Below are 25,496 nucleotides of genomic sequence, written 5' to 3'. Positions count from 1 at the left end.
AGCATAAGTGACTAGAAAAAGGTATGTTGAATAAGTTGAAGATCGATCAGCTAAATGTACAACTTCATTGTCTTATATCATTTGTACCTTCCATTGTGTCATTGAGTTACACCGAATTTCACAGTTTATCTCAAAGAATCCATATATCACAAGCTTTTCACAGCTTATTAACCACACTAAATATAACTACAACACCTGAAAGACAGTATGAAATAGTTTTACTGTAGCACATTATCTGACTCAATAACACCGTTCATGGCACTTCCAATTGAAACAGTTTCAATTCTGTTGGGTTATCTAGAGTTTTTAAATATACTTTACGATAGCTTTATAAAAGAAACAGATTTTTAAAATCATATTATTTAAGTTTTGTAAATACTTTTACCTAATTGATTTCCCCAGAGACTGAATCCACAGGGGTGCAGGGATTCAGTCTGGTCAAAAACGACTATGCGTAAAAATGATGAACAGTTAAATAGCTGCTAGTTACTGTAGGTTTGGCGCTGTGTGTGCGTTTTGACATCGATTAGTTTTGCACGTTTGTATTCGTAATGAGCAATACTGCCCCTGGAGGGCTGAGGTTGTGGAAGGCTTTTGTGTGTTTAAAACCTGTTTAAAAAATGACTACTTTCGTAAGCATATCCAGTGATGTAGTCGCTAATTAACTCAATTAAGCACGTGAAGTGTCAGGTGGAAATAAACCAGTGGCCCTCAAAAACCACGAATGCAACCGCTGGCGTGATTGAGATTGAGGAATATCAATTGCATTTCCATATAATGTTTTTACCAAATTGAGACTGAAAGCCTGTGCTGAAAAAAACCGTTTATTATATGTTGGTGGGTTTACTGTTGCACAGAGAGACCTAATTTTAACTTGCTGAACAAAAAATTGATTGATAGTTGTCCACCATTTCCTCTGCTCGAACAGGTATGTCGCCAATAGGTTAATACTAATACGCTAACCGCTGCTCCGTGTAGAACAAGACATCTGCGCTCAATAATAATAATAATAATAATAATAATAATAATAATAATAATAATAATAATTAATGTACATCTGTGACAGTTAAAAAACAGTTCCTTGCGCTAGCTTTTAGATTTTCAAGCGTTATACAGTACATTGTAACCCAACGCAACTCGCAGACTTTGCAGTCCTGATAAATGAAAATATTTCGCAGTAAACTACAGTGTAACAGCTTTAGTGGCTTATTGCATTACTTTTATGCAGATATATTCAACGGGCTATGTTCACGTCAGAAAACTAAAAATGTTCTGTTCATGTTTGCTCAGTTGGTTTAAAGCTAAACAAAACAAGTCTTAGTTACATATACATAAATTAAGAAATTAGATTAGTTAAATCCAAATAATAATCGGCATTAAGTGTACAAAAAGATTCCATTTTCGTTTTAGCTGATAAACTCATTTGGAGTGATACATCAACAGTTTTAAAGGGATGCTTAGCATAGTAATCAAAGTTTTAAGAGCAAATATAGTTTATAAGCCACTTGAGTTCTGTAATTGTGTATAAACTGATGACATATTTTACCTATCATCTTTATTAAAGAGGAGGGGGCAACGACACTCCCGAGACTTACAGTATACAGTATGTGAAATGAGGTTGCTTGTGAAGTTTCAAGAGCGTCAATACTCGCAGTGACCAGGGTGGGGAGATGGTTTCCCAGTTCAGTTCTTTTCTGCTTCAGTTTAGCCAGCACATTAGAGTAGGATCGCAGAAACATTAAACAGGTGGTCAGAAACACACATCTTAAAAAAGCGACCATGGAGAAAAGGTGAAAATCTTCGCGTTTCTCTCTCTTTTGGATCTACTTTTTGCAAGTCCAAAGGAAATACGTACCAAGGAGGGTTTTACATACGAAAACTACACCTTTATTTTTCTTCTGGATTTGGGATTTGTGGAAAATATCGGTAACTATGAAAGTGACAGTGTGTTTTGGAAGGACCAGGGTGGTGGTTCCGTGTGGCGATGGAAATATTAAAGTTCACAGCCTTATTCAACAAGCCGTGATGAGATACAAAAAAGCTATTGCGAAGGTAAGTTTTCTTTACTTCGTATTGTGCTTTGGTGCTTTAAAAAATTCCCCATTGGAAACAATGTTGTAACCCAAGGAATGGTGCGGCAAGCTCAATATGGCGCTTTTCTGGGAGAAAAAAAGAGAAGGAAGGGAAATCCTAAAGGTCTATTGATTAATTTGTAGAGATAGACGGGCGCTGATTGAGAAAGAAGCGACTTCAGGGTTAGTCTGGGTTGTAGCGTAGTAGTCAGATTTAACAGTTTTGTTTATTTTTTTGTGTTTTAAGTGCGGCGGGACCCGGCTGTTGTAAACCCGCAAAAGTTCCTTACTTGAACGTTTTTTAAAGGGACAGTTTTTCTTTTATTGGCGCGCTGGCGAGTTTGGTAAAATGTATTTTAAGCAACGATTTAGATTTTTCTGAAAGCTACCGTTAATTTAATACTTTTTAAAAGCCATGTTTGAACGTTGTCTATTACTGGTAAACCTTCAATTTGCAGATTTCAAACTTTAAGCTGGTTACGTGGTTTTATTTGGCAAAAATCAGTTTCCTAATACGACCGTGAGTACTTTATTAATGGTCAATATATTTTTAAATGCAGTGAGTTTATTTATCGCTTTGTTCAAGCGCAGTTTACAGTGGAGGTAGATTGGTTAGGGACCAGCCGAAATCAAAGGGTGCGTGTATTTGCACATATGTTTTGAAAACGAAAAGCGCAGAAATAAATACGTTTTAATGCTCACACTATTTTTATGGTTTAAGTTGGGAATACTTCATGTGGAATAGATAAAAAAACAAGCTAAAAAGCTTCAAATCCAGCCCCAGGCTTCCTGAATACACCAGGCCCTGGAGGATAGGGAGGGAAACTGCATCTGTAAAGACACTGGTTAGTATTCCAGGAATACTGAGTTACACAGACACTGAATTGCGACTCCAAAGCCCTGCCATTTATCATTGTTCGCCCAGGTTTGTAAGGTTGCAGAGGGGGAAATAAGTAGCAGTGGTTTGTTCTGAATTCCTTATGTTAGTTTTTTTAAAATATGTCTACTGGTGCGATCACGTAACACTCCAGTGTGCTGTTTCTGGCGACATAACATCGGGACTGCAATGAGTTTCATGGGGAAGTTATTACAAGTAGCAGTCGGCTATCGGCTAAATACCTACAGTTCGGTTTATGTCACACACACATGGATTTCCAAAGCACTACTTCATATTATATCGCTTAGTTGTGTAGCAAATTCTTAATACCGGTATCTTCCTTGTTGTAGTACATCCAAATATGATAAAACATCACCCTGCTGAATGAGAATTTTTTCAGACATTTCTGATATGTAAAATGAAGAGTAACATTTTGAAAGTGCACTTGTTTTCTAGCAGTATCTTCTACTTTACAATACCCATTCAGAACAGTGTTTAACTACAGAGCATCATTTGGAGCGTTTGCTTTTCTGTGAAGAATATTTTACTAAGTAGGTCTTTTTTAATATAGCGAGTCATTTTCTTTAGGAAGTTAACAGATCCGTTGTAAACAATTCATGATATTTGTTTTAGCTAACAAGAAAAAAGCAGCACTTAAACTGCTAGTGGTTATAAGCTTCAAGAGGCAGAGACTGAAGTCTAGTTACTGTTTAAAAGTACTTTCGAGTATCGGAGTAACTGCCCTATCACAGCTACAAAGTGGTTTCAGTTACTGTACACCCTTTGCAACATTATTATTGAAACATTTCAGAGCGTTGGGAGCTTGTAAAATAGCCGTAAAGAAATTCAAGCCGATGAATTTCAAAGAGGTTTCAAACAATTTTACCCTGTTTGAACCTCATGAATGGAAGCTTTTACGTGTCTTTAGGATTAGGAAAGCGTGTTGCGGTTCTGAATTTCATTTGCCAGTTGTTTAAACATTTCTGACTCCTGTAAAGCGACACCTTCATATTAGAGTACTGAAGTGTTTGATCATTTATATAAGTTTAAAATACAGTAGTTATGTCAGAACGAGAAATGTGTGTATTTAAGTAATAAAGGTTTTTGTCACAAAACCTTGAGGTAATGAAGGAAGGTGACTATAGAAACATACTTTTCCATCTCCTAACAACACTTGGACATCCATGCTGCAGTAATACAGGATCAATCTCCTTGGTTAAGAAAGGTGGCAATACATTTTTTTAAATATTTGAATTTGGACATTGTTGATTCTTTCTCGTTTCAGCTTTAATGGCGGGGATTTTCATTAAAGCTTTTAGAATCAGATTTCCAGGGCAAGAGATGCTTGAAGCATTGCCTTTTCAATGTGCCCCACCAAAGAAAACAAATGCATAGGAAGGCACTGAGGGAAATGTGCAGAGCACTGGGTTGTGTTGGTTACATCACATTTCATAACTCAAGAACTCGAGTCTCTGATGCAAGTTCCAGCCACATACTGTGCCGTGCTGAAGTATTCACCTACTGAACACGTCTATGAGTGAAAGAAGTTATGTCAGTAAAACCCGCAAAAACAAAATCTTGACAGGTTCCCAGGCCCTACTGATGAGAAACAGCCCCCCCCATATCATAATGCTGCCACCACCATGCCTGACAGTAGAGGCGGTGCTGACTGGGTGACATCCTGTGCTGGATTCGTGCCATGTGTAGAGCTTTTGCATTTAGAACAAAGAGCCTATATTTTACCTTGTCCGACCACAAAACCTTTTGCCTCGTGTTTGCAATATTACTTAAACACTTTGTTGTACACCCCATATGGGACTTGAGAAGGGTTGCCACTTTGCCCTAAAGACCAGCTTTGTGGAGTGACTGGGAGGTTGTTGACACATTGACATTTTCTGCTGTCTCAGTCATTAAACTCTGTAGCTCTTTCAAAGGTGCTGTTGTTTGACTCAGTTTGGACAGGAAGCCTGGGGCAGAGTACTGTGTATTTGTCACTTCTTAATGAATGACTTCACCGTGCTCAAAGAGATATTAAGAGTTTTTTCAGTGTTTTTATATCCTTCTTCTGATCTGTAGTTGTTTTGAAAGCTACTTAGTCTTGATAGTTGAATCTTTGCCTCAGATTCACTACCTGAATGTGGGTCCTTATAGAGACAGTAATATTTATTGTTAAATTAAATGGACTATGATTATTGCTGAATAGGCCATTCATGTAGTTGTGTGACTTTTTAAACTAAAGATTGTAATATGGTTATAGAATTCACCAAGCCTTCCTGTCCAAAAAACCTTTGTGCTTTTGAGTTAATTAAATCATAGTACTTTGTCTGATTTCTCTGAACTTTGTCTTGCATCAAAGCAGCTATATTTTATACATACACAAAATTAAAAAGCATGAAAACAGTGCAAGAAAACTACATTATAAGCAGCATCCAATTATATCACAATGCTGCAAAATTAAGACACCTCATTATTTTTTCCAATAATTTTGTATGGACTGTTTCATTTTCTAATTCAGCCTGTATAAGATCACTTCTTTCTGCATAAATGTTAAATGTGTCCTATTGGACTTGACTGTTATAGTAGATTTTATGTACTTCCATGTGCAAACACAATTCAAATTTCTGTTTCACCAAGTACTTGATTCATACATTTTACTATTAAAGATAGGAACACAATCTGTTCAGGGTTAAGTTGTGAACCTGAACATTCAATCATAAGTTCACATATCTAAGAACTAAAATTGACTTTTATTTTAATCAGAGATTCACTGCCAGAGTTATTGGGATAATCTATTGACAGTGCTTACATTGAGAGATTTTCAATTAGAGGAAGGAGATGTCAAATAGGTTTTTTTATTTACTGTATAACTATAATAAGTGACTACAGAATGATTTAATGTTTAATGCATGTAACATGCAATTTTCAGCAGTTACAGACTTGTGAAATCATTTATATTGTAGACTTGTCCTTAAATCCTTTTCTGGGCTCCAGATACTGTATCAGAGCTAAAGATGGTATTGCCAGAAGCTTGCATTGCTTTTGGAAGAAGTATTTGCTTGGAAAATTGTGCAAAAATTACTTGGTGAATTCCTAAGAAATGACAGTCAAGTAAACCATACATTCAGACCTCATACATAAGGCATTTCCTTGTGTGTTTTGAAAAGAGCCAAGAATTTTCATTCTGAACCTGCGATGTCGTACCAGGGGTGTATTAACGTTGTCATGGAAGCCATGGGGTCTGCTTTTTCTTAACCCTTTGGAGAGAGTAACTAGGAGAATCCTACCACTCTGATCTTGCAGGAAACTCTCACATTGCTTTGATGAAACTAAGACGTTCTGAACAAAAAGGTTAGTCGATGTCAAATTAATATACAATCCCAGTCATAGAAGCTGTAACCTGTGGTGTTTTTTCTCTGGGGAAAGGTACATACATACATACATACAACTTGACTGGACCGTGTAAGTTCCTAGAATTTAAATGATCCTAAAAGCCCATGGTTATCTCAGATTGGCTATGGGTCTTAAAATTTGATTACTAATTGGTCATCTAATCCCATGACTCTCTGCATTTTCTGGAATGCTGTCATCACCGTTCAACGTCATCAAAGCCATTGGATTCTGTCAAGTTGAACTTTTTACAATAAAGGCTCTTGCTTTACTGAATTGGATGAAGCTGTTAGAAAATGGATGAATGGGACTTGCTTTATCAGAGACCGAAAGGATTTCAGAAGACTGCAAAGGAACAAGTAAAGGTTCCTTCCATGCTGAAGGAAAAAGGTGAGACAATGTTTCGGCTGTGGAACCTTCTTCAGGTGTTGTTTAATTTCAGAAGACTGTTTAAACTTGTCCATTTAGCTAGCTAACTTCTTATCAGTGGAAGTGGAGTAAGTAGTAACAATAAAATGCTAAAAAAATATTATTAAGCATGATAATGATGGCATTCTCATAGTTAGTGGGTCATGGGTTCATGTCTGGTATGTTCTCCCCGTGTAAGTGTGGGTTGTCACCAGCTGCCCCATTTTCTGCCCATTCCCAAAAGACATGCATATTTGCTTTTCCAGACTGTGTGTGTACATTATCCCACCTTGTGTTTTGTGCTGCAGGGAAGGTAAGAGTTGCAGAAGAGCCTTAAGCAGTTTTCTGGTAATGAATGGGTGACGGCTAAAATAAGTTATTCATGTGAAACTCTTCTTCTATGTTTGAAACTCAGGGTGGTAAATTCTTCCTCAAACTTCCCTGCCAAGGTTAATAAGTGCTCCTAGACCAGTTTTTGACCTCCAGTTTAAGATTCTGAACGACAGCAAAGATTACATCTAGAAAGCCTTGATTAAATGTATACTGTTTGCACCATGCATGCTTTTCGACTAGTTCAGCAGAACTGGGGTGGCTTCTAAATTGATTGACTTAATATCAGCCCTAAGGTTTTCTCTCTGGAGGTTGCCAGCTCCTGTCAAACTCATAAGGAGTCTTTGTCTCGATGTGCTGAATCAGAGCTAAATAAGAGCTGATTAGCCTTGTGATCTATAAAAGAACCTACACAACTGTGGGGGGAAAACGAGAGTTTTATCGATAGTCATTATAGCTGCAAAATGGATATGCAACTATTGATTTTTTTTTTTTTGGGCCCATCTTAAATTTTTCTAATTTTGTTCCATTCATGCGAGTGCATCCAAGTATTTGAAAAAGATGAAATGTATAACTTTGCTGAATTAATAATAGAATTATTAAAAGAGAATTAAACTTATCTTCTATTCGATAAGTATGTAACCTCAATCTTTAAGGTTTTTCTTGACTCTAAACCTTTGGCCTTCTTAAAAGTGGGGAAAATAATACCTAATTTGTATAAGGTTTAAATTTATAAACCTGGCAGTCAGCTTGGCTGATACCTAGGTCCTTCAGACATGCTCCTAATTATGGCTGGGTTTTACATATAGTTACAAAAGGCTGCTCCTAAAAGAACTACACTGACATGGATTTATTAGGTCTAAAAAGACCCCCCATCTCCCCCTATGAGGGTTAAAGGTATTCTTTTCAATTCTTGAAATAGTTTTTTTCTGTAATTGGAGTTTACCCCTTTTTAAAATTTGCTCCCCTACAGACTGTAACTCACAGTATATAAAGGGAAGTATCTCCTGGCTTCACCACCTCCAGCGACTTGATCCTAGTTTGTAGTATATCGCCAGATTTGTACTTCAATTTTTGTCATTATGAGGGGCCTGCTTCAGATATTCAAATCTCTCAAAGACTTTGACAGTCAACTGAGTGGCCTTCATAACCATTCGCACAGAAAACACAGCCATTCTCTCAATTATGCAGAAGCTTTTGTGAGGATGGAATGAGGTATTAACTGCCAAACAGGTAGTGGCCTCATGCCTGTTTTGATCCCTGGCGGGACCAAATATCTTTCTTTCTTTGTAACACTGTTTCCGTTTCAAGGGATAACGCAAAGCATCTACAGTGTTTATTGTGGGGATCTGTATTGTGTTGTGGAAAATATTTTTGTACAACATTTTAAGGTCAGCTAGCATAAGAGCTGTCTTTGTCAGATAAATCCTAAAATTTATATATCCTGCCTACGAATTCAAGTGTGAATTAGGATTATATATGCACCTGTGTGGGACTGGAGTTATTTGGTGTTTGGGTCTCCTGAATAGTACATTGAAAGACAAAAGTGTTGCTTTCTGACAAAGCAAAGCTTCTTCCATAAAGCATTAGTACGCTTTTTTTAAACATATGCCTTAAGACTGATTTTGCTCTGCAGTACTTTATTTGAAATCAGTCTAATACTCTTCAATAAAATTGACAAAACATTAAGCATTATTCCACAATACAGTGAAGAGCAAAATGGACCTTCGAACTATAAAAATGAGGCAAACTTGAACGATTTTCATTGCCTGATTCTCTTTTTATCCTGCACACAGTTTTAAATTGCCCTTAGTTTTATGTTGCCTTAAGTTTTGTTTTTATATCATGTTTGCTTTTGATATTACTTCAGCCTTTACAGACACATAAGTTACCCAGCCACACAAAACATTAAATTTCAGCTCTGAACATTTGACTTTGAGTGCTATTCTGTGTAGAATTATGCTAATGTGGCATTATTGTAATGCAGAATTGTCATTCTGTTGTGTCAAAAGACATTCAGTGTTAGATACTGGAAAATTAGTTACTACAAAATGCTGCTTTTGATGGGGTGGCACTTTAATTATTAATTTTCAATTCGCTGTAATACAGGCCACGAAATGCCTTTGGTACCTTTGCATATGAGTGTGGGACGCATCTGCGTGCAGTGCTGTCTGTTCAATGAATAAATAATGAGCAAAACAGTTTCTTACATGCAACAGAATTTAAAATCTAGAAAAAAGGTTGCATTCAATAATATATATGGGGAAGACAAAAACAGTTCCATGTGGGAGCATAAAAGCTACTTCGTCTTATCAACTTTGAGAACTTCTGTGCTTGTATACCTTTGTTTTAGAGTTCTGAAATGTGCCTAGCTTAAAGAAAAACACATAAGTAATAGTGATGGGTCAGAAAAAAACTGCCCTCTGTATAGTGTCACCAGCAACAGGATCTCTCCTTGACAAGGCTATTTTATAAACAGTCTTTATAAACTTATAAACTATTCTTATGAATGCTTAACTAATGAGCTCAGCTATTGCATAAAATTAAAGATAAGATTTTTTTAGTTTTTTGTTTTTTGTTTCACTAGTAGGAGGTGAAACCTGACACTTTATTATTCATTTGTGACATTCTCCCTTGAATGTAGCTGAGATGCTTGGATGTTTGCAGTCCGGATCCCCTTTAGCACTGAAACGCTATATCCAGGCAGACTTGAAGAAGACGGTTGTATACCAGTCTTTACTTATTGTGCATTTCTTCATGAAGACAAATTGTATTTGTTGTGTACCAGAATGCTAGGGACGTGTTCTGAGTTCACAGCTCTTGAGAAGGTTTCAGATAGAGGAATAATGATCTGTAGCAGTTTTGGAACCAAAGTGCTTTTAATTTATTTCAGTTAAAAATGTTTGTTTTTTAGGATTATTGGTTGTGTTTTAATATTATTTTACGTTCACACTTGATTTTCTTGAAAATGATTCCTGCATGCTAAATAGAATCATACATCCATTGATCCATTTTCTAACATTTATATGGCAAGTAGACTACATTCCAGTATTTAAAAGGAAATGGAAAACCACAAATAAAATTGTTAATCTTCATGCATGTTCCAAGGACTGCCGTATAAAGAGGATGTAAAGCACATCAAGTTTAATTTTCTATTAAAGACTTTGTTGCCATAAGGAGGAACATATCACCTGTTTTAGCATTTTTGTTGAACCTGGCTTGTTCATGGCAGTTAAAATTTGCATTTCAGTTTTGGAGACTAATTAGTTAGCATTAGTTCTGCTCTGTCCTTTCAGTCTGAACAGACCTCAATTTCTCAATTTCAAAAATGCATTGATGCTTGGAAACTTACTGACATAATCAGGCTTCAATTTTGAGTGATTTCTTTGAATCATCTTGATATTTAGTTTTCTTTCTGTCCTCAAAAAGTCCGATCATTGGTTCAAATGGAAAGCTTTCTGGCTCCTTTTCAACACCTCCTGGTCCAAATGTCCCTTTAGGCATAGAGGTGTTCCTCCAGCCTAACTACAGTCCTCTGTGGTGTTCTTTATCGTTGCATTATGCTGAATTCTTACTGTTTATACCATTCTACCCTGTATCATATATATGTTTTGCAATTTGTAGCTCTGAATATGAGCTGCTGTGATGGTAGCATGGTAATTGATGTTAATGACAAAGGTGATAGCTCACGAATACATCCTACGGATTATTTTGTTTTGCACAGAAGAGACATAGACATGCTAGAAATATTGTGTCTAGGACAATGTACTATTACCATAATTCAAAATTGGAATAACCTGTTCCTGACACCTTTCATTTTGTGGCACCATTTGTGGTTTTGCTCTTGAGTGTAGAGCAGAGCTGTGGAATTATTATATCCTTAAGTAAGTGACTGTCCTCCCTCTACATGATGTGATATAACTGGAAGCAACAAAAACATTTCTTTTACCCAGGTAAGGCCTGATGTCCATTGTTCCAGTATACATTATAGTCCCTTTGAATTTGGTGAATAAGTAGTTAGAAATTGCAGTGCAAGTCCTTTATTTAATGTTTTCTTTTTCAAAGAAAGCAAAATCCTTGCATGCAAGATGCTTACAGTTATTCCTAAATGGAAGCTTGTTGCATGCATCATAACAAAGTACTGATTACAGTACTGGTTGTACATGCAGAATAATGAAGTTAATCGAAACAGATTCAAATTAATGTGCTTGAAAAAAATTTTTTTCATGTTTGTGTGAATTTTAATTATGTTCAACCGTGTTTTTGCTCACATTTAATGATGAAAAGATCCAATGAATCAATTTGTCGAGTGCTGCTCAGTTTAACAATTGAACAGAAGGGAAATTCTTTGAAAAAATGTTTTTTGTTTAGATGGTGCAGACGTCACAATCTCAACGACTGCTTTGCTTGGGTAGCGCGCAGTTGTGCCCAAGATCAAAGTCTGAGGTCAAACAGATGTAATTGGCAGAGTTCAGATTTAGAGTGGGTGTTATAGTACTGGTTTTGGTCTACTCACAACTTCCTCTGTAATTACTATGGAATGAATTATGAAGGGAAAATAAATTGTATTTTGGCTTGTAACTTTGGAATTGGAGTTGATGTTTTGACAAAATTGTTGTGAATGGACTCCCTGTCTGAAACTAAAATGCGATAGCCCTACTGATTTCCATCTTTTTTTTAACCAGCTGCATAAACTCTTAGTTTTGAATGTGTGCCTTATCTGTATAATGCGCTATGTGGCAGGACAAAATTAAGTCTAACTGCTTTAATTTATTTAATTTATTTAGGTACTGAAAGAAGTTATTTTAATCTTGTTTTGTGTGAAAGGATAAAAAGATACTTGTCTAAGTAACTGGAATAACTAGATTAAAACAAAAGTTAAAATGTAATATCGTTAAATATCAATCTTTAGATGGCTACATGGATTTTATCTGTTTACGTAGTACCTTCCATATAAAAAATTGAGTTGGATAATTCACTTTTTTTGCTCTTTATTTTCCTTGTTAAGTGAATTAACTGCAATGGAAAAATGCAAAAAGAAAAGTCAAAAAAGTTTGAGAAGGAAAGAGAAACTGTACAGAACAATGCGTACATGTTATGGCTAACTATATTTTCACCATTGGTCTTTTCCAGGATCTTTAAACTATCATAGTGCAAGTGCTGAAAATGGCATAATATACAGTAATAGTACAACTCCAGCATAAGTGTAACATGAACCATGTTACATATGTTGCTGTTTTAAACTGTGCTGCTTAATACAGACAGAAGCATAGGAAAAGTCTCCACTCTGATAAATATGGCTGCTCTGTTATTCATTATAGACACAGTGGGGTTCCTTTATGCTACCAAAAAAGGGACTTTGACTGATCTTTCTTAAGCTTGTCCTTCAATATGTGTGCATGCCCCTTTATGGCGAAACCTCTCAATGAAAAATGTTTTTTTTTATATTTTTAGCTTTTCTAAAACCTCTGTTCAGTTTTATTGTACTCATTGTGGCTTTTGGTTTTGTCTGTAGTTGTTTAGGTTCTTAACTGCCAGCTCTTTACTACAGACTAAGATGTCCTTGAAGAATGGTTACAGACGAGAGGAGGACATTAGGCCTGCCTAGCCTGTTTTAGTAGTTACCAGCTAGGTGATCCAAGCTTCTCATCCAACTGAATCTTGCATGAAGCTAGGATATTGGCTTCAACAACATGGCAGGGTAGCGTGTTGGATGCTCCCACATTCCTTTAGGTGAAAAAGTGCCTGCCGTTTTCAGTTGTAAAGTCACATTTCTCTTTCTACAGTGGAGAACGTATTCAGTGAAGTTTAGGTTCAAGTGTAGGTTTACTTTTGTTTGTAGATGGCCTTTTGGACATTAAACCTGCACATCGTTACTTAATGGTTGCCTTGAGTAACGTACTCAAGAGTAGAGTTACTACCCTGTGCTGAAATAGATTTTTTGAGAATTTGTTGACTGAAGCATTTTAAGGCATTGAAGGGCACATTCTCAATTGTTGCAATGAACTAGAGAGTACTCATTCATACCGCACAGTATATACTGGAGCAGTTTAAGAGAAGTACCTTGTTCAAAGGTACAAAGTCTAAAGTGATTACTACTGCTTCACACTGCTGCCCTGCGGTGCAAAGTGAGTGGAAAAGAACAGGCATTACTGACACTCAAAGAAATGTACATTTGGGACCATGTTACTGTAATTTAGTATAGATCTCTAAAGGGCAATAAAGAGTGCATTATGGAACTAACGGTTGCCCTCAGGCAAAAACAGCTGAAGCAGTGAATTGCAGACTGTCTGAAAGACCCAGGGTGATGCAGGCTTCTCTGATGGTGCTGACTGTCAAACCAACTCATAATTTCTGTCTCTTATTTAATGCAACCCTGTTTAAAAAAAATAATACCAAAACAGTTTGATGGAGGTTCGGGAGAGAAGGTAAAATGTCAGACCTGTGCCATGTCTTAAGAGTACGAATCAGATTTGACTTGGAGTGGAGTGGCAGATCGTTTTTTTTTTCTTTTTTTTTGTCGTTGGTATTTACAGTCTCATAAGACATGACATCAGTTGCCCCATTTGCAGTGCAGTTTGTTTATTCATGATGCAAAATTCTCATTTTCATCTCCCCTTCTGTGCCCCGTGGAATAAAAGTGTGTTTCAAGTCTTTATTGAAATCGTTTAACTGAAAGAATAATTTGGCCAGCCAGAAACAATTTAAATACCCTTGAAGGCAAGACTGTAAATTTAATTATGCTTGGGGATGTTGCTTAGCGCTCCATTAATATACAATTACACAAGTTAAAAATTCATTGTGTTCCACAGAAACAGCCTTGCAGCATAACCCTGGCACGCATTTCAGAAGGTGAAAGTTTAAAACCTAGGATTCATTACAGTTGTAGTGGTGTGCAGGAGTTACTAAAGGTATATCAGGGTTTGCTTTTAAACAGCCTAAATTACAAATAAAGAAGGCATTGACTAAACAAGTCCCAGAGCTTCTCATTTTTTCAAGGCCTTGTCCTGTAGTATCTTGTTACACGTGATGGGGAAATGTTAACATCCTGAAAATAAGGTGCTTTTTCCTGAAAACGTATCAGATCTTCTTAAATGTGTATTTCATCTTTGCAGTCCTTAGAATCATTTTTTTTTCCCCCAGCTACAGTGTATGAGCGTCACCCTGGAAGACAAGGTGAAGGTCAGTGGATTAGTAGATAACATCTGATCTCATCGTAAGCCTGATTCCTCATGAAATGGATTATAGTATGAGAGTCATAGGAAGGGAACTCCCGTTCAGTTCAGCTCTGGTTGTATATCCTAATCAAATAGTATATCCATGTTCTTGCTCTCTTTTGCCTAGATTTGTTATGCAACATTTTTCCCCCATTGGCCATTCCTGTGGCCCAGTCATAACTTCTCCTGTTGTCTCAGTGCAATGATGGAGCTCTTTGGAAGAACTGTGTGCTATTGGCATGATACCGGCGTGCTCTTGACTCCACACACGGTCAGAAACGGGAGAATTGGTGGGGCCCATGGTGACATTCTGGTACTGTCCGTGTCTGTCAGGGGAAATGGCATAGCAGCGATTGTTTCTTACCTGGCTATGCAGTTTGTTCTTGGGCTTTTTAGAAGCTTGCAGTTTGGTATGTATTGATATGTCGACAGCTGTAAGGAAGGGGCATCTCTGACCATTGGAATGTCTAGAAACCATTTCTGTACAATTATTTCCAACCTTCGGTTGTACTTTTGTGGAACTGTGTCCAGTTTGTGGTCGTTTATTAGAAATAAATTGTTAAATTATATTGAATTAAAAAAACCCCATCAATTTGTCCTTTTAAAAATGACTTGTATTGCAGCATTAATGTTCCATAGATAATTTATGCACAAGTTTTCTTCACCAACTGCAGGGGGGGGATACTTCTGAAAACTCCTATGGCTGGTGAAACTGCAACTGGTAAAAAATACTGGGGTGTATAGAAATCGGGCATTACATTCCATGTTATACTCCTTAATGGCTAATATAATGTCCAGGTTTCTGTTTTAAACGGGACTAGGTGAATTATAGGTCATCTTACAAAAGGAAGAACTAATAAATAGTAAAATGAAATGTAATTTACCTTGAATCTTTAGACCGAAAAATATCAAGGGAATTGAACGTAGTTAAGGGAGCACAGCCATTACGTGCACAAGCGAAAGTGGAAAAATATGTAGCTGAACAGCGAGAGGCGTGTTGCGCGGGGGAGATGTGAAAGGGTGGGAAGATGGTGATGCAGAGTAGTCTTGAGTTGGAGAAGAAGCTACATGTGTTCTAAAAAGTTCCTGTGGGCAGAACCGTGTTTGAGCAAGGCTTTCCCATGTTTGGGAAGAGTGGGATTTCATAAGGAAAGCGTGTATGAGCGAGTCCCTGGGTTGGCGAGGGAAGCCGGAGCACACACTTCAGACCGCTGGAGCACGAAGTTCTTCTACACCAGCGCCTAAAGGCACCTGTTGGTGTGGTTCGTTGGCGTGGTGCTGAATGCAATGAACTCTTTTCTTTTCCGCTGGCTAATTTTTGACAGGCACAAACATTTCATGTTCAGGTAGAGATGCAATATGCAAATGTTTTGCAACTCTAATTAAAAATATTTGGTGCATTAGAACTGAGTTCTGTAATTTCTGGTGATTTGGGCAGAACAATGGAAGGGCATACCTACCACTGTGTCTCTCATTGCATGAAAACCTGTTCATGTGCATGAAGTGCTATTGTACACTGATGATAAGACATCCTTTCACATTATTGATTGGAACTTTGTTTTTTTCCCCCAAGTTGTTTTTGCTTAAGGAATAGAAATGATGGTGACTGTGAAAGAATATCTGTTGTCATTTATTATTTCATTATAACACTCTGGAGTGTATTCATTATATAAATTGCATTATCATTTACATGTTAATACCACAAATTTATAATTATTAACAGGAACATCTTTTTTTGGTACCATGTGCACTGGCATTTTATTGAGCCTACACTACTTGGGTACGTTCACTATACCAAATAACACTTGCCCTTCCCAGGGAGTCTTCTGTAATGGTCACAGGCTTATAGCATGTGACCAGCATTGGAAGCAATACAAACTGTGTACATCTGTGATATGCATCTGGACCAACTTGCAGTCTCGTGAGATTCCCTCATATTGCTCCTACAGAACCTGGGCAAGCACATACCAGTTTGCTGGTCTGCATACTCCTTCCCAGCTGTAGAGAGTAGTCAGACAAAACATTCTTGGTCCATCACACTTGGACCCACCTAATGATTGGTCTGTTTTACACAACAAGTGTATGGTTCTGTATCAAAGTGGCACATGTTCGGAATGGTCAACACAAAACCTTGATATTGCTAAAGATGTCCTGGCTCCAGTGCTGGTAAGTTTGTGCAGTATACTGATGGCATGAAGGCTGTGCTCTCTCGATATGTGGGCAAGGTAGTTCAGTGTTTTTCTTGATTTTCACCAGGGTTGACCTTCAACAGGCTCTGGCAAATCAACTCTCATTAATGAGTTTATTTAGTTCTTTTGTAATTATCAACGATGGTTGACTGCATCACAGTTAGAAACGATTAATCACTTACAACAAAGTCACTTGAGCACATCTCATGTATTGATTCATGAATGATCAATGAGCCAAAATGACCCCAAAAACTTTTATCAGTATCTGAAACCTGTATACTTTTTCTAAATGTGTACATGCAGAAATTTTGATGCATATCTTTTGATGCTTAGACATTTTTGATAGTGGAAATTGAGAGCAAAGGGTGAGTGAGTATTTATATAAAATAAATTTTTGTTTTGAAAGAGATTTGAGATCGTTTGGAACCTGGAAAGGTAACATTGGGCTATAAAGCTTGATGGTTTATGAAACCCTTCAGATACTGTAATGCTTTTATTGGAACAGACTGAACAATGTTTTTACAGCTGGTATATTCAAGTATCCAGGAATCATCCAGGATTCATTTTGAATTGGAAATTGGTCTGTTTATAAGTTGGACTAAAGCTAGTGCTTTTCGAGATCAATAGTTTAAGAAAAGTGAGAATTAAAAAAGACAAATGTTAAAACCAATTTTACAGAATAAAAAGTAGTCTTGCCTATGCTATTTTTCATTTAGTGATCACTTTGCAAATGTATTGGTGCATATACACTTCAGTTACATTTGGGACTACTATTAATAAATAAAAGAGAAACAGAGAAAAATAGAAAGTATGAATTCCTACATTAAGTATGCTGCTAGATAGTCCAAGAAACAGTGTGATTTACTGAGGATGTTTTATAATCTCAGCCAGTCTTTTTCTTGACATTTCTGTTCCTCAAACGCAGTCCGATTGTAACTTGTATAATGAGAGAATCTATTTAGAAGCCTTTTTATGTCTTGTATGATTTTTTGAATGGCCTACACATTAAGAAAGGAAGCCATTTCTTATAGTGTACAGTATATGATATAAATGGTGTATTTTGGTAACATTAGGTTTTTCAGCCATTTTCTTTTCTTTCTTCAGTATGAAATTGAATACAAAGAACAAAAAATCACTATTTTAAAAAAATGTTCTCGCCATATGAAACTGGCACGCAAATCACACAACACTAAAGTGGGCATAGGAAAATAAACATCCAACGCAATTGGTTGTGGTACAGCAACATCTGTTTTTCATTTTAGTCTTGGTAGAATGTATCATTTGTTATGATGACAGGCACTGTTGGGATCTATAAACCTCACTGAATCTAGTTCAGAATCTCTTGCACTTTATGGTTCAGTCTCTTGGATTTGTTAAGAGATCTGCGTCTCTCTCATAGCGTTGGTCCCTGGTCATCAAAGGTCTTTAAGTCGAAAGGCCTAGGAGGTTTCTTCTTGTACAACTGAGCTGAATCTTTATCTTGTCTTTCTACAGAAAACTCGCCTTATTTGAATATTATTTTCAACCTCTGATTGAACTAAGTCTCACAAACTGAACAGTAAGGGTAACATGAGGCACTCACTACACTTTTAAGGCTTTCAGAGTGCAAAACACCAAAGGTTAAGTTTGTTAGAGTGTTAGACATTGATTAATTAAAAACCTCTTTGCAGACATGAAGCTTCATTGACGTTTTTTTGTTCCTTTAATAATGTTGTCTAACATGGAGCTCTCTGTAACCCATCTTTTATTAAACTGTGTAGATCTGATGGTAGCTCAAGGAAAGTGATGTATCTGTGACAAGCAGTTAACACAGCTGAGAGCCTTGTTTTGTGTTGAGTTAATCTGTATTGATTTCTGTTTATCCCTGATACCTATAAGCATAAATACGCGATCACTTAATGTCTTGACGGAAGAAAATCTTTCTGTACAAAGCGTTTTATGAAAGCTTATTTGATCTGCAGAGTGCATCACTTGATAACTCATTTCCCCGTGCTATCCTTTTGAAGAGTATGCATACTCAGCTGCCCCCCTCCCTCTTTCTTATTGTTCTTGTGCCAGCTGAATTGAAGTCTGCACGGGTAATGATTTCATCCATCTGAATCGCACAGAAAAAGGAAGCTGTAAAGGCTAAATCACCTCAACGGTCAAACCTAGCTTTGAGCGTATAGACTGTGTTTCATAATTTACATCTGTGCTGTATTACGACTTTCTATAGATAGCAAGATCCTGGAATCAAGAGATCCTTTCCTAATCAATAACAACAGATATGCCACATCCTAAATATTTTATCAGTAAAGGACGGCCTTGAAATAAATTGCTTATGTTTCCACCATCACAAAGCTTATTTTGAGCAGGTTATCTTGGATGTCCTGGCTCTGAAGGCAGTCTTGTTCTCGTTCTCCTGTAACAGCTGGCGTCAGTGCCTTGGTACAGCATTGCTTGTCCAGTCTGTCATGCACTTTAGTTCCGTTTGAGTTCAGTTGTGAAGGCCTCTTCCTATGGCATCTGTCATTTCTGAAAATAAGATGCCCATGGGGTCATGCAGTTTGATCAAAGTTAAGATTCCCACATTGTGAGGATCCTTAAAAACTGTACTGATGACGCTGAAAATATCTTAACTCTACATCTCTCGATTTAAATTATTCAAAATAAAGAGGCCAACATTAGGGACTGGGGAACTCGTGTTGGCTTTTTTTATAGGTACTGACGCCTGCAGCAGACAGCTGTGCAATGGAAGTTTTATTTCTATTCCTTCAGCTATGAATATCTGCACACTGTTAAAGGCAGAAATCTCTACATACTGTGCACAGCTTTGTCTTATGCCTTGCTTTACAAATGAGCCCACAGTTAGAGGAGAGTTAGAGGAGAGGAGTTCTTTAAGAACGCTGACTGCAAGCCTTGTAGCTAGCCACACTCTGTAAACATATTAAAAGTTGTTTGCTTTGTGTGCAGGCCAGGAAATTGCCAATTTTGAGAATACTCATTGTAAAAGTTAATCTGAGTTGGGCAGCAATGGGCACTTAGAAGGCTTAGTCTGTTGAGGTTTGCTGCACAGCTTTGATAAATGTAGTGTTTTGAATTTCAGATGATGAAGTTAAGAGTTTTGCCAGGCGGTCCTAGTGGGGTAAAAACACAATTTTCACATTCTAGGAGAAAGAACGTCTCTATTGTGAAGAGATAATAGGTTTGGTTTGATTCTCAGAATACCCCTCACATATCACTGTAACGGTTTCACAAAAATATTATCAGGAAATTGACTTTTATGTACCAGGTGCCTGACATTTTATTGAGCAGACATGAACGGTAAATTCATTGAACTGGTGAGCATTTATGAACGGGTCTGCAGTGAAAGTCGCAGTCGCTGCACATTGGTGGTGGTGGAAGGGAGTCCCCATTACCTGTAAAGCGCTTTGAGTGGAGTGTCCAGAAAAACGCTATATAAGTGTAAGCAATTATTATTATAATTATCATAGCATGTGGCGACTGTTGGTAGCAGTAAAAGTGGTACAGGTGCTTAGCAGCCGGTTTCACATGCTGTCTGTCGGAATTTGGTCCCATTGCTCTTTTGGAGCCTGGACAAGCGTGTGACTCACTAGTTGGCACGCGTCGTCCCAGCTGATCCCACAGACGTTCAGGGGGTCAAGACTGTCGAACAGGAGAGCCGTGGCACGGGTTTCACGTTCTCACCTCTCTGTAACTTCACGGGTAGTGGCATAAGGACATGTTGTCTTGCTGGAATGTTGCCACATTAAGATAAGCCTCAGGAAGGTCAGCAAGTGAGGACCCAGGGCTTGATGAATGTAGTGCCCTGCAGTTGGGCTGCCCCAACCATAATTGTGTATCTTAGACATCGGCGAGTGTTGCAGATATGCAATCGGGTTGATCTTTCAGAAAACTTTCATTTATCGCTAAAGAGACTTGATTCAAGCTGAGGGGTGTGGAATTCCATCTGAGTGTTTCTGCTGCCAGGGCAGTGGGTGAGCACTGGTTCCCTGTTTGGTCATCTGTCCTGTGAAGAACGATGGGTTACTGGCTTCCTCATAGTTGGGCTGCTGATGTGTTGATTGATGCAGTGGGGCCAGCTGTTCCATCGCAAACTGGAAAGATATTGGTTTTGGCAACGTATCTCAAGTCTCGGTTTCCAAGACCGTGGTCTGTCGTTTATGGACTGTATTTTGCTATAACTTCTTGCCAGGTTAGAAATTGTTGCTCATCACCTGCAGGGCCCAAAAACAGTGCGTTAATTTTATCCCAACTTCCAACATACCAGTGGTGTGAAGTTTCTCGATAACCAGGGTCTCTTGGTTCCAGTCGGTGCTTATGACTTGATGTACACCATACCTTTGCCCAGTCAGCTCTCTTATTGATGTGATTTCGTGCTCATGTAGCAGTCACTTGAGCACATCAGGTCTATAATGGATGATAAATTCATCAGAATTTTACTGAAAACATTTATGTTTTTTTAACATCTGTATACTTCAATTTTCTGTGTCTAATGCATAGAATATTTTTCTATACACAGTCTATATTTTCCAAAGATTTCTTAAACAGGAAAAGAAGAGAACTGAACGCTGGTCTGTATTTTGTATCCTTTTTATCGAATTGCAAATTATGTACATTTTTTAAAGTGAATATTTTTAAGCTGAACGTGACAGCTAAAATTTGAACACTTTAATTTGGGTGAAAGAAATCGAAGTTAAAAACCACAGGAAAAAAATGAAAAACGAATTGTCTGGCCTGTGGTATACAGAGTGTCTGTTTAAATCTGTTTTTCCTCTTTGTTTCTCGGGAGGCTTTACCATAGTGATGTGCTTCTTACTTTGCCCGGCTCTTTCCACCCCTTAAGAGGTTCTTCAAAGTGCTTAGGTCTGTCTGGAATATTGTGGCTTTCATAGGAATTGTTTTCGAAGAATGTTAAGCCACTGTGTAAACGTCCCACCAGAATCCTGTGAGAGATTTATTAGTATCAATAGAGGAACTAAAAGGGAAATAAACGGCTGTAGCAACAAGTTACTGTGTATGTGTATCCCAATAGCTGGTCTTAATTTAGCTTGTTCTGCTGTGTCATTTTACATAAATACTTGTAAACATCCCTTGGTAGCGATTTCCATATGCAGTGATATGTTTCCGAGTAACTGGATTGTGCACACATTTAGCTTCCTTTAGTCCACATAAAAAGTGACTGGGAGGGGGAGAGATGCCACTTGAGCTGTGTTTACTTTCTTCAAAGGCTCCCAAGTCACGGACCTATTTCATCAGCTTGTACTGATGAGGTGAGGGCAGGGAGCTGCTCTTCTCCTGTTCCTCCAGAAAGGACTTTCTGTCACTTCGTGAATGTGGGAAACGACGTATACCATCTTGTGTGGTTTACAGGCTGTTGCGCTGTTGTGGTTTTAGCTTGTCCATTAAAAGAGGCTGTTCAAGATTCTTGGTGTGGAACATCTGTGAATACCTTTGTTTTCTCTGGTTGTCTCAGGGTATGTTACCTTATGTAATGCCTTAAATTTTGAGTGTATAAAATAAGGGTTTCGTGTATATATAGGATTTATCAATTTGCTGAAAAGTGAAGTTCTACAGAGTGTTTAAAAAACATTTACAGTGTAGTGTTCATAAGACTATTCCTAACAATCACCATAATAAACTGGATAGTTGTAGTTGTTTTAACGTCTTAATCTAAAACGTAACGTAAATGTAAAACAGAACCACCACCTTGAACAGGAAACTAAACTATCTTTTTAGTTTGTCATTTGTTTTTGTCACCTTTGAGACGTGCCAGCTAGGCTCTTCGAGAAGAGCAATTATTAAAAAGACCTGACAGGTTAAGCAAGGTTTTTGAAACATGTCATTAGTCTTTTTCTTTGTTTTTCTTTGTATACAGATGTGATTATTTTGCTGTTTTGCTTTATTCAGTCCAAAGTACTATACTGCAGCATCATTTGTTACAATTTAATTGTCAAAATCCCAATATTTGTCTTTAAAATGGTAGATTACGGGGTATTTCAGATACTGTGGTCTTACACTGGAGTAATTAAGCATCAGAGTGCAGTTAGGAATTTGTGTAAGCGATTCCATTATTAGAAAAAAAAGCTGTGGTCTGCCTTTTATCAGTCCCTTGGCTATAAATTGAGTGTAGCATGTAAAGGGCTCTGACTAAAGATAGGCTTTATCTTTGGTTTGTTAGGGATATGAGGGAGGCCAAAGCTGGGAATATTGTGAACTTGTTTTAGCAAACAGAAAATATGTGGAGAATGGTGCCTGAACATGTCAGGCAAGGTTTCGAAAGGTGTGTAACTTCATATTGCTGACTCTTTTGCTGTAAAGGGACTTTGTGCCCTTTGTGTGAGGTACTGTGAATGTGAATAGCATGTATTTTAATATCTGTTTAATTTATATGCAGCTAAGAGTCAGGAAATGTGGCTACAAGATGTAGCTTTTGGTTAAGTTACTGAAATTAGTGGCAAGTACAACCTAATATTTTTTGCATGGTGGTACATTTTTTTAAAACTATTTTAAAACCTGTAAAACTGTAACATGAAATGGGATAGTCTTATTTTTTTCCTATATTAATATGGTAACTTGATGGTGCACAAGAGATTGTATGGACAGAATGCAAACAACAAGGATATTTGTATATGCATCAAATTTTGATTTTACCATTGGGTTGTCATTTGATTTGCAATAAACTTCACACAGTTGTGATAGTATGAATGGTATTAACCCGTGATTGTTCCATTAAACTAAAAACTGTACTCTGTCCTTCAAAAACCTGTTTTAAGAGCTTGGAGCTTGAGCTATTGACACAAATTAGTAGAATGAATTTGAGTTCACGTTTCAGATTGGAAAATATCATAACCTTTCAGTCATCGGCACAGCCAAGTGACCAAAGGTTTTGATATTCTGACTTTCATGAATAGAAATGAAGCAGTTGCAGGATGCTGGAAATGAGCTTAGCACCAAGACTAATGTCATGCTCAGATGGATTTCTGCTTCACTAAATTGAAACGATATCCCTCCAGCTGTATTCCAGAGCTTAGCAAAGTTTTCATACTCCTGCTGTAATATAAAAGGAATACATTTTCCCTCAGAAATGATCATAAGAAGAATCAAACATGGAAGTAAGTGTTCTAAAGGTGTAGAACAGTTTGCAAAATGGAGTGTGCACATTAATGATGCATGGAATCATTTTTTGGCTACAATATTTTTATAGTCCAGCAATTGAGACTGGTCTAGACAAGGAAATCAAATGGTCTGAGGAGTTTCACTCTCATGGAACATACAGTACTGTAATCTCAAATAACTTTTCTTAGGTAACATTGTGTTTAGTGTTTTCAAACCTAAGTCTGAATTTGTAAATTAAAAGCAGAGTTTTAATTTGTAGCTTGTAAAACATAAAATATTGGGAGATGGTAATGTAATATTTAAGTTTCCCCTTCTTACACAAAATTACAATTTTTCTGCTGTTTTCAAAGCTGAATTTTTCATGTTTGAAAATGTTTGAACCATGAGTCATGTTTTTTTTTTGTGCAGTGCCTTTTGCAGAATTGATTTGTTCCCCTTCTTGTGCTGCTTTCTTAGCTAAATGCAGTGTAAAATAGAAGTTGTGCTTTGACAGTATTCAGATACTGTCCTTTTGACTGTGGCCTGGTGAAGATGCACAACATAGACAAGTGCAGGAACCCTGAAGACTTGTTTCTAATAATAGTTATTGCAGGCTGCCAGAGCAGGAAAGTGCTTTACAGCATCTGCTCTTTGCTTGGTTGTGAGAATGTTTTCATTAATGGTTAGAATTGTAACTTTAGTTGGAAGGTATATATGTATTAAAGGACTACATATAAATTTCATCTTGGTTATCTCCCCCTACAGTATATATATATTGGACAAAGGATTTTATAGTGGGGTGGTATGATGGTCCAGTTGTTAACATTGTGGCCTCTCAGTTCAGTTTCCGACCAGGGGCGCTATCTGTGTGGGGTTTGTATGTTCTCCCTGTGTTCTCCGGGTACTCTGGTTTCCTCCCACAGTCCAGAAACCTACTGGTAGGCGAATTGGCTTCTGGGAAAACTGGCCCTGGTGTGAGTGTGTGTGTTTGTGTCTGTCCGCACTGCAGTGAGCTGGTGTCCCATCCAGGGTGTGTCCTGCTTTGGGCCTGTTGCTTGCTAGGATAGGTTCCGGTGCCCCCATGACCCTGAATTGGATGAAGCAGTGAGAAAATGGATGGCTGGATTTTATACTTTAATTTGTTTAAACAATGTAGCTTTTTTTTTAAAGTGTTAGTGATGCCATGTCTTCAGTCGTGTTTGAAGTTGTGCAGTTTATACTGAACATTTAACACAACAGAGCCCAACTTGCATACTGTATGTGCCTTGCTTTTTTTGCTTTTAGTTTTTGTTACCTAATGATTAATGAATTTGCAACTCCTTGGTTGTATACAGGAAGTCATCTCGTACGCCTTCATATAAAAAGTATGCAGAGGTTTTATTCACATGATTTAACATTTTTATCTGTGGTAATTTTCATTTTTACAATAGCCCTAAAGATAGAAAGTGTGTAAAGTACACATTCTTTGATTTTGCTCGGTTAGTATCCGATGATTTCAATATGATGAACTGTTACAAAGCAATGAATCAATATGCCGTTCACTGGCAAACATACAGATCTCAGTTCACTATGAAGCAAGTAAGCTAGTTTTCTTTCTTCAGTTCTGTGTGTGCTCACTTCTCTTAATACTGCAGCGATCAAGTGAACCTGCTTCATCCTTTTCATGACTGACGTGCAGCATTTTTTCCCTGCGAACCAGTGCATTTGGGTAATTTTAGATAACAGCGTTGTACAGATTTTAACATTTAAACCATGAAATCATTCCTATTTTCAAATATGGAGCTGTAAAGTTAAATGTGTTAAACCTTATGTTAAATATACAAATTTGGGTCTGGTTAAATAACGCAACTAACAAAATTGTTAAACTAAAATAATTGAACAGAAGTCTTTAATATTTTATTGTTTTTATCACTAAGGG

At 37.4% G+C, this 25,496-nt stretch overlaps 1 protein-coding gene across 7 annotated transcripts in view; it reads left to right on the top strand.

The window, feature by feature from the left end:
- Positions 1–1,697: 1,697 nt before the first annotated feature.
- The window catches only part of LOC148657083 (partitioning defective 3 homolog), a 429,232-nt gene continuing 405,433 nt past the window's right edge, over positions 1,698–25,496 (top strand). For 6 of the 7 annotated variants that reach the window (XM_088642914.1, XM_088642913.1, XM_088642916.1 and 3 more), the window contains exon 1: positions 1,698–2,052. In XM_088642914.1, the coding sequence (XP_088499040.1) occupies positions 1,933–2,052 (120 nt within the window). In that variant the 5' untranslated portion in view covers positions 1,698–1,932. The remainder of the gene's footprint in view (positions 2,053–25,496) is intronic. The other variant, XM_088642911.1, reaches the window with a different exon arrangement.

Source organism: Lepisosteus platostomus, chromosome 8, assembly GCF_059453375.1.
Source record: "Lepisosteus platostomus isolate fLepPlt1 chromosome 8, fLepPlt1.hap1, whole genome shotgun sequence".
In the NCBI taxonomy this organism is placed as follows: Eukaryota; Metazoa; Chordata; class Actinopteri; order Semionotiformes; family Lepisosteidae; genus Lepisosteus; species Lepisosteus platostomus.
The sequence above is the reverse complement of the archived record's forward strand: the minus strand, read 5'-3'. Positions and strand labels throughout refer to the sequence as shown.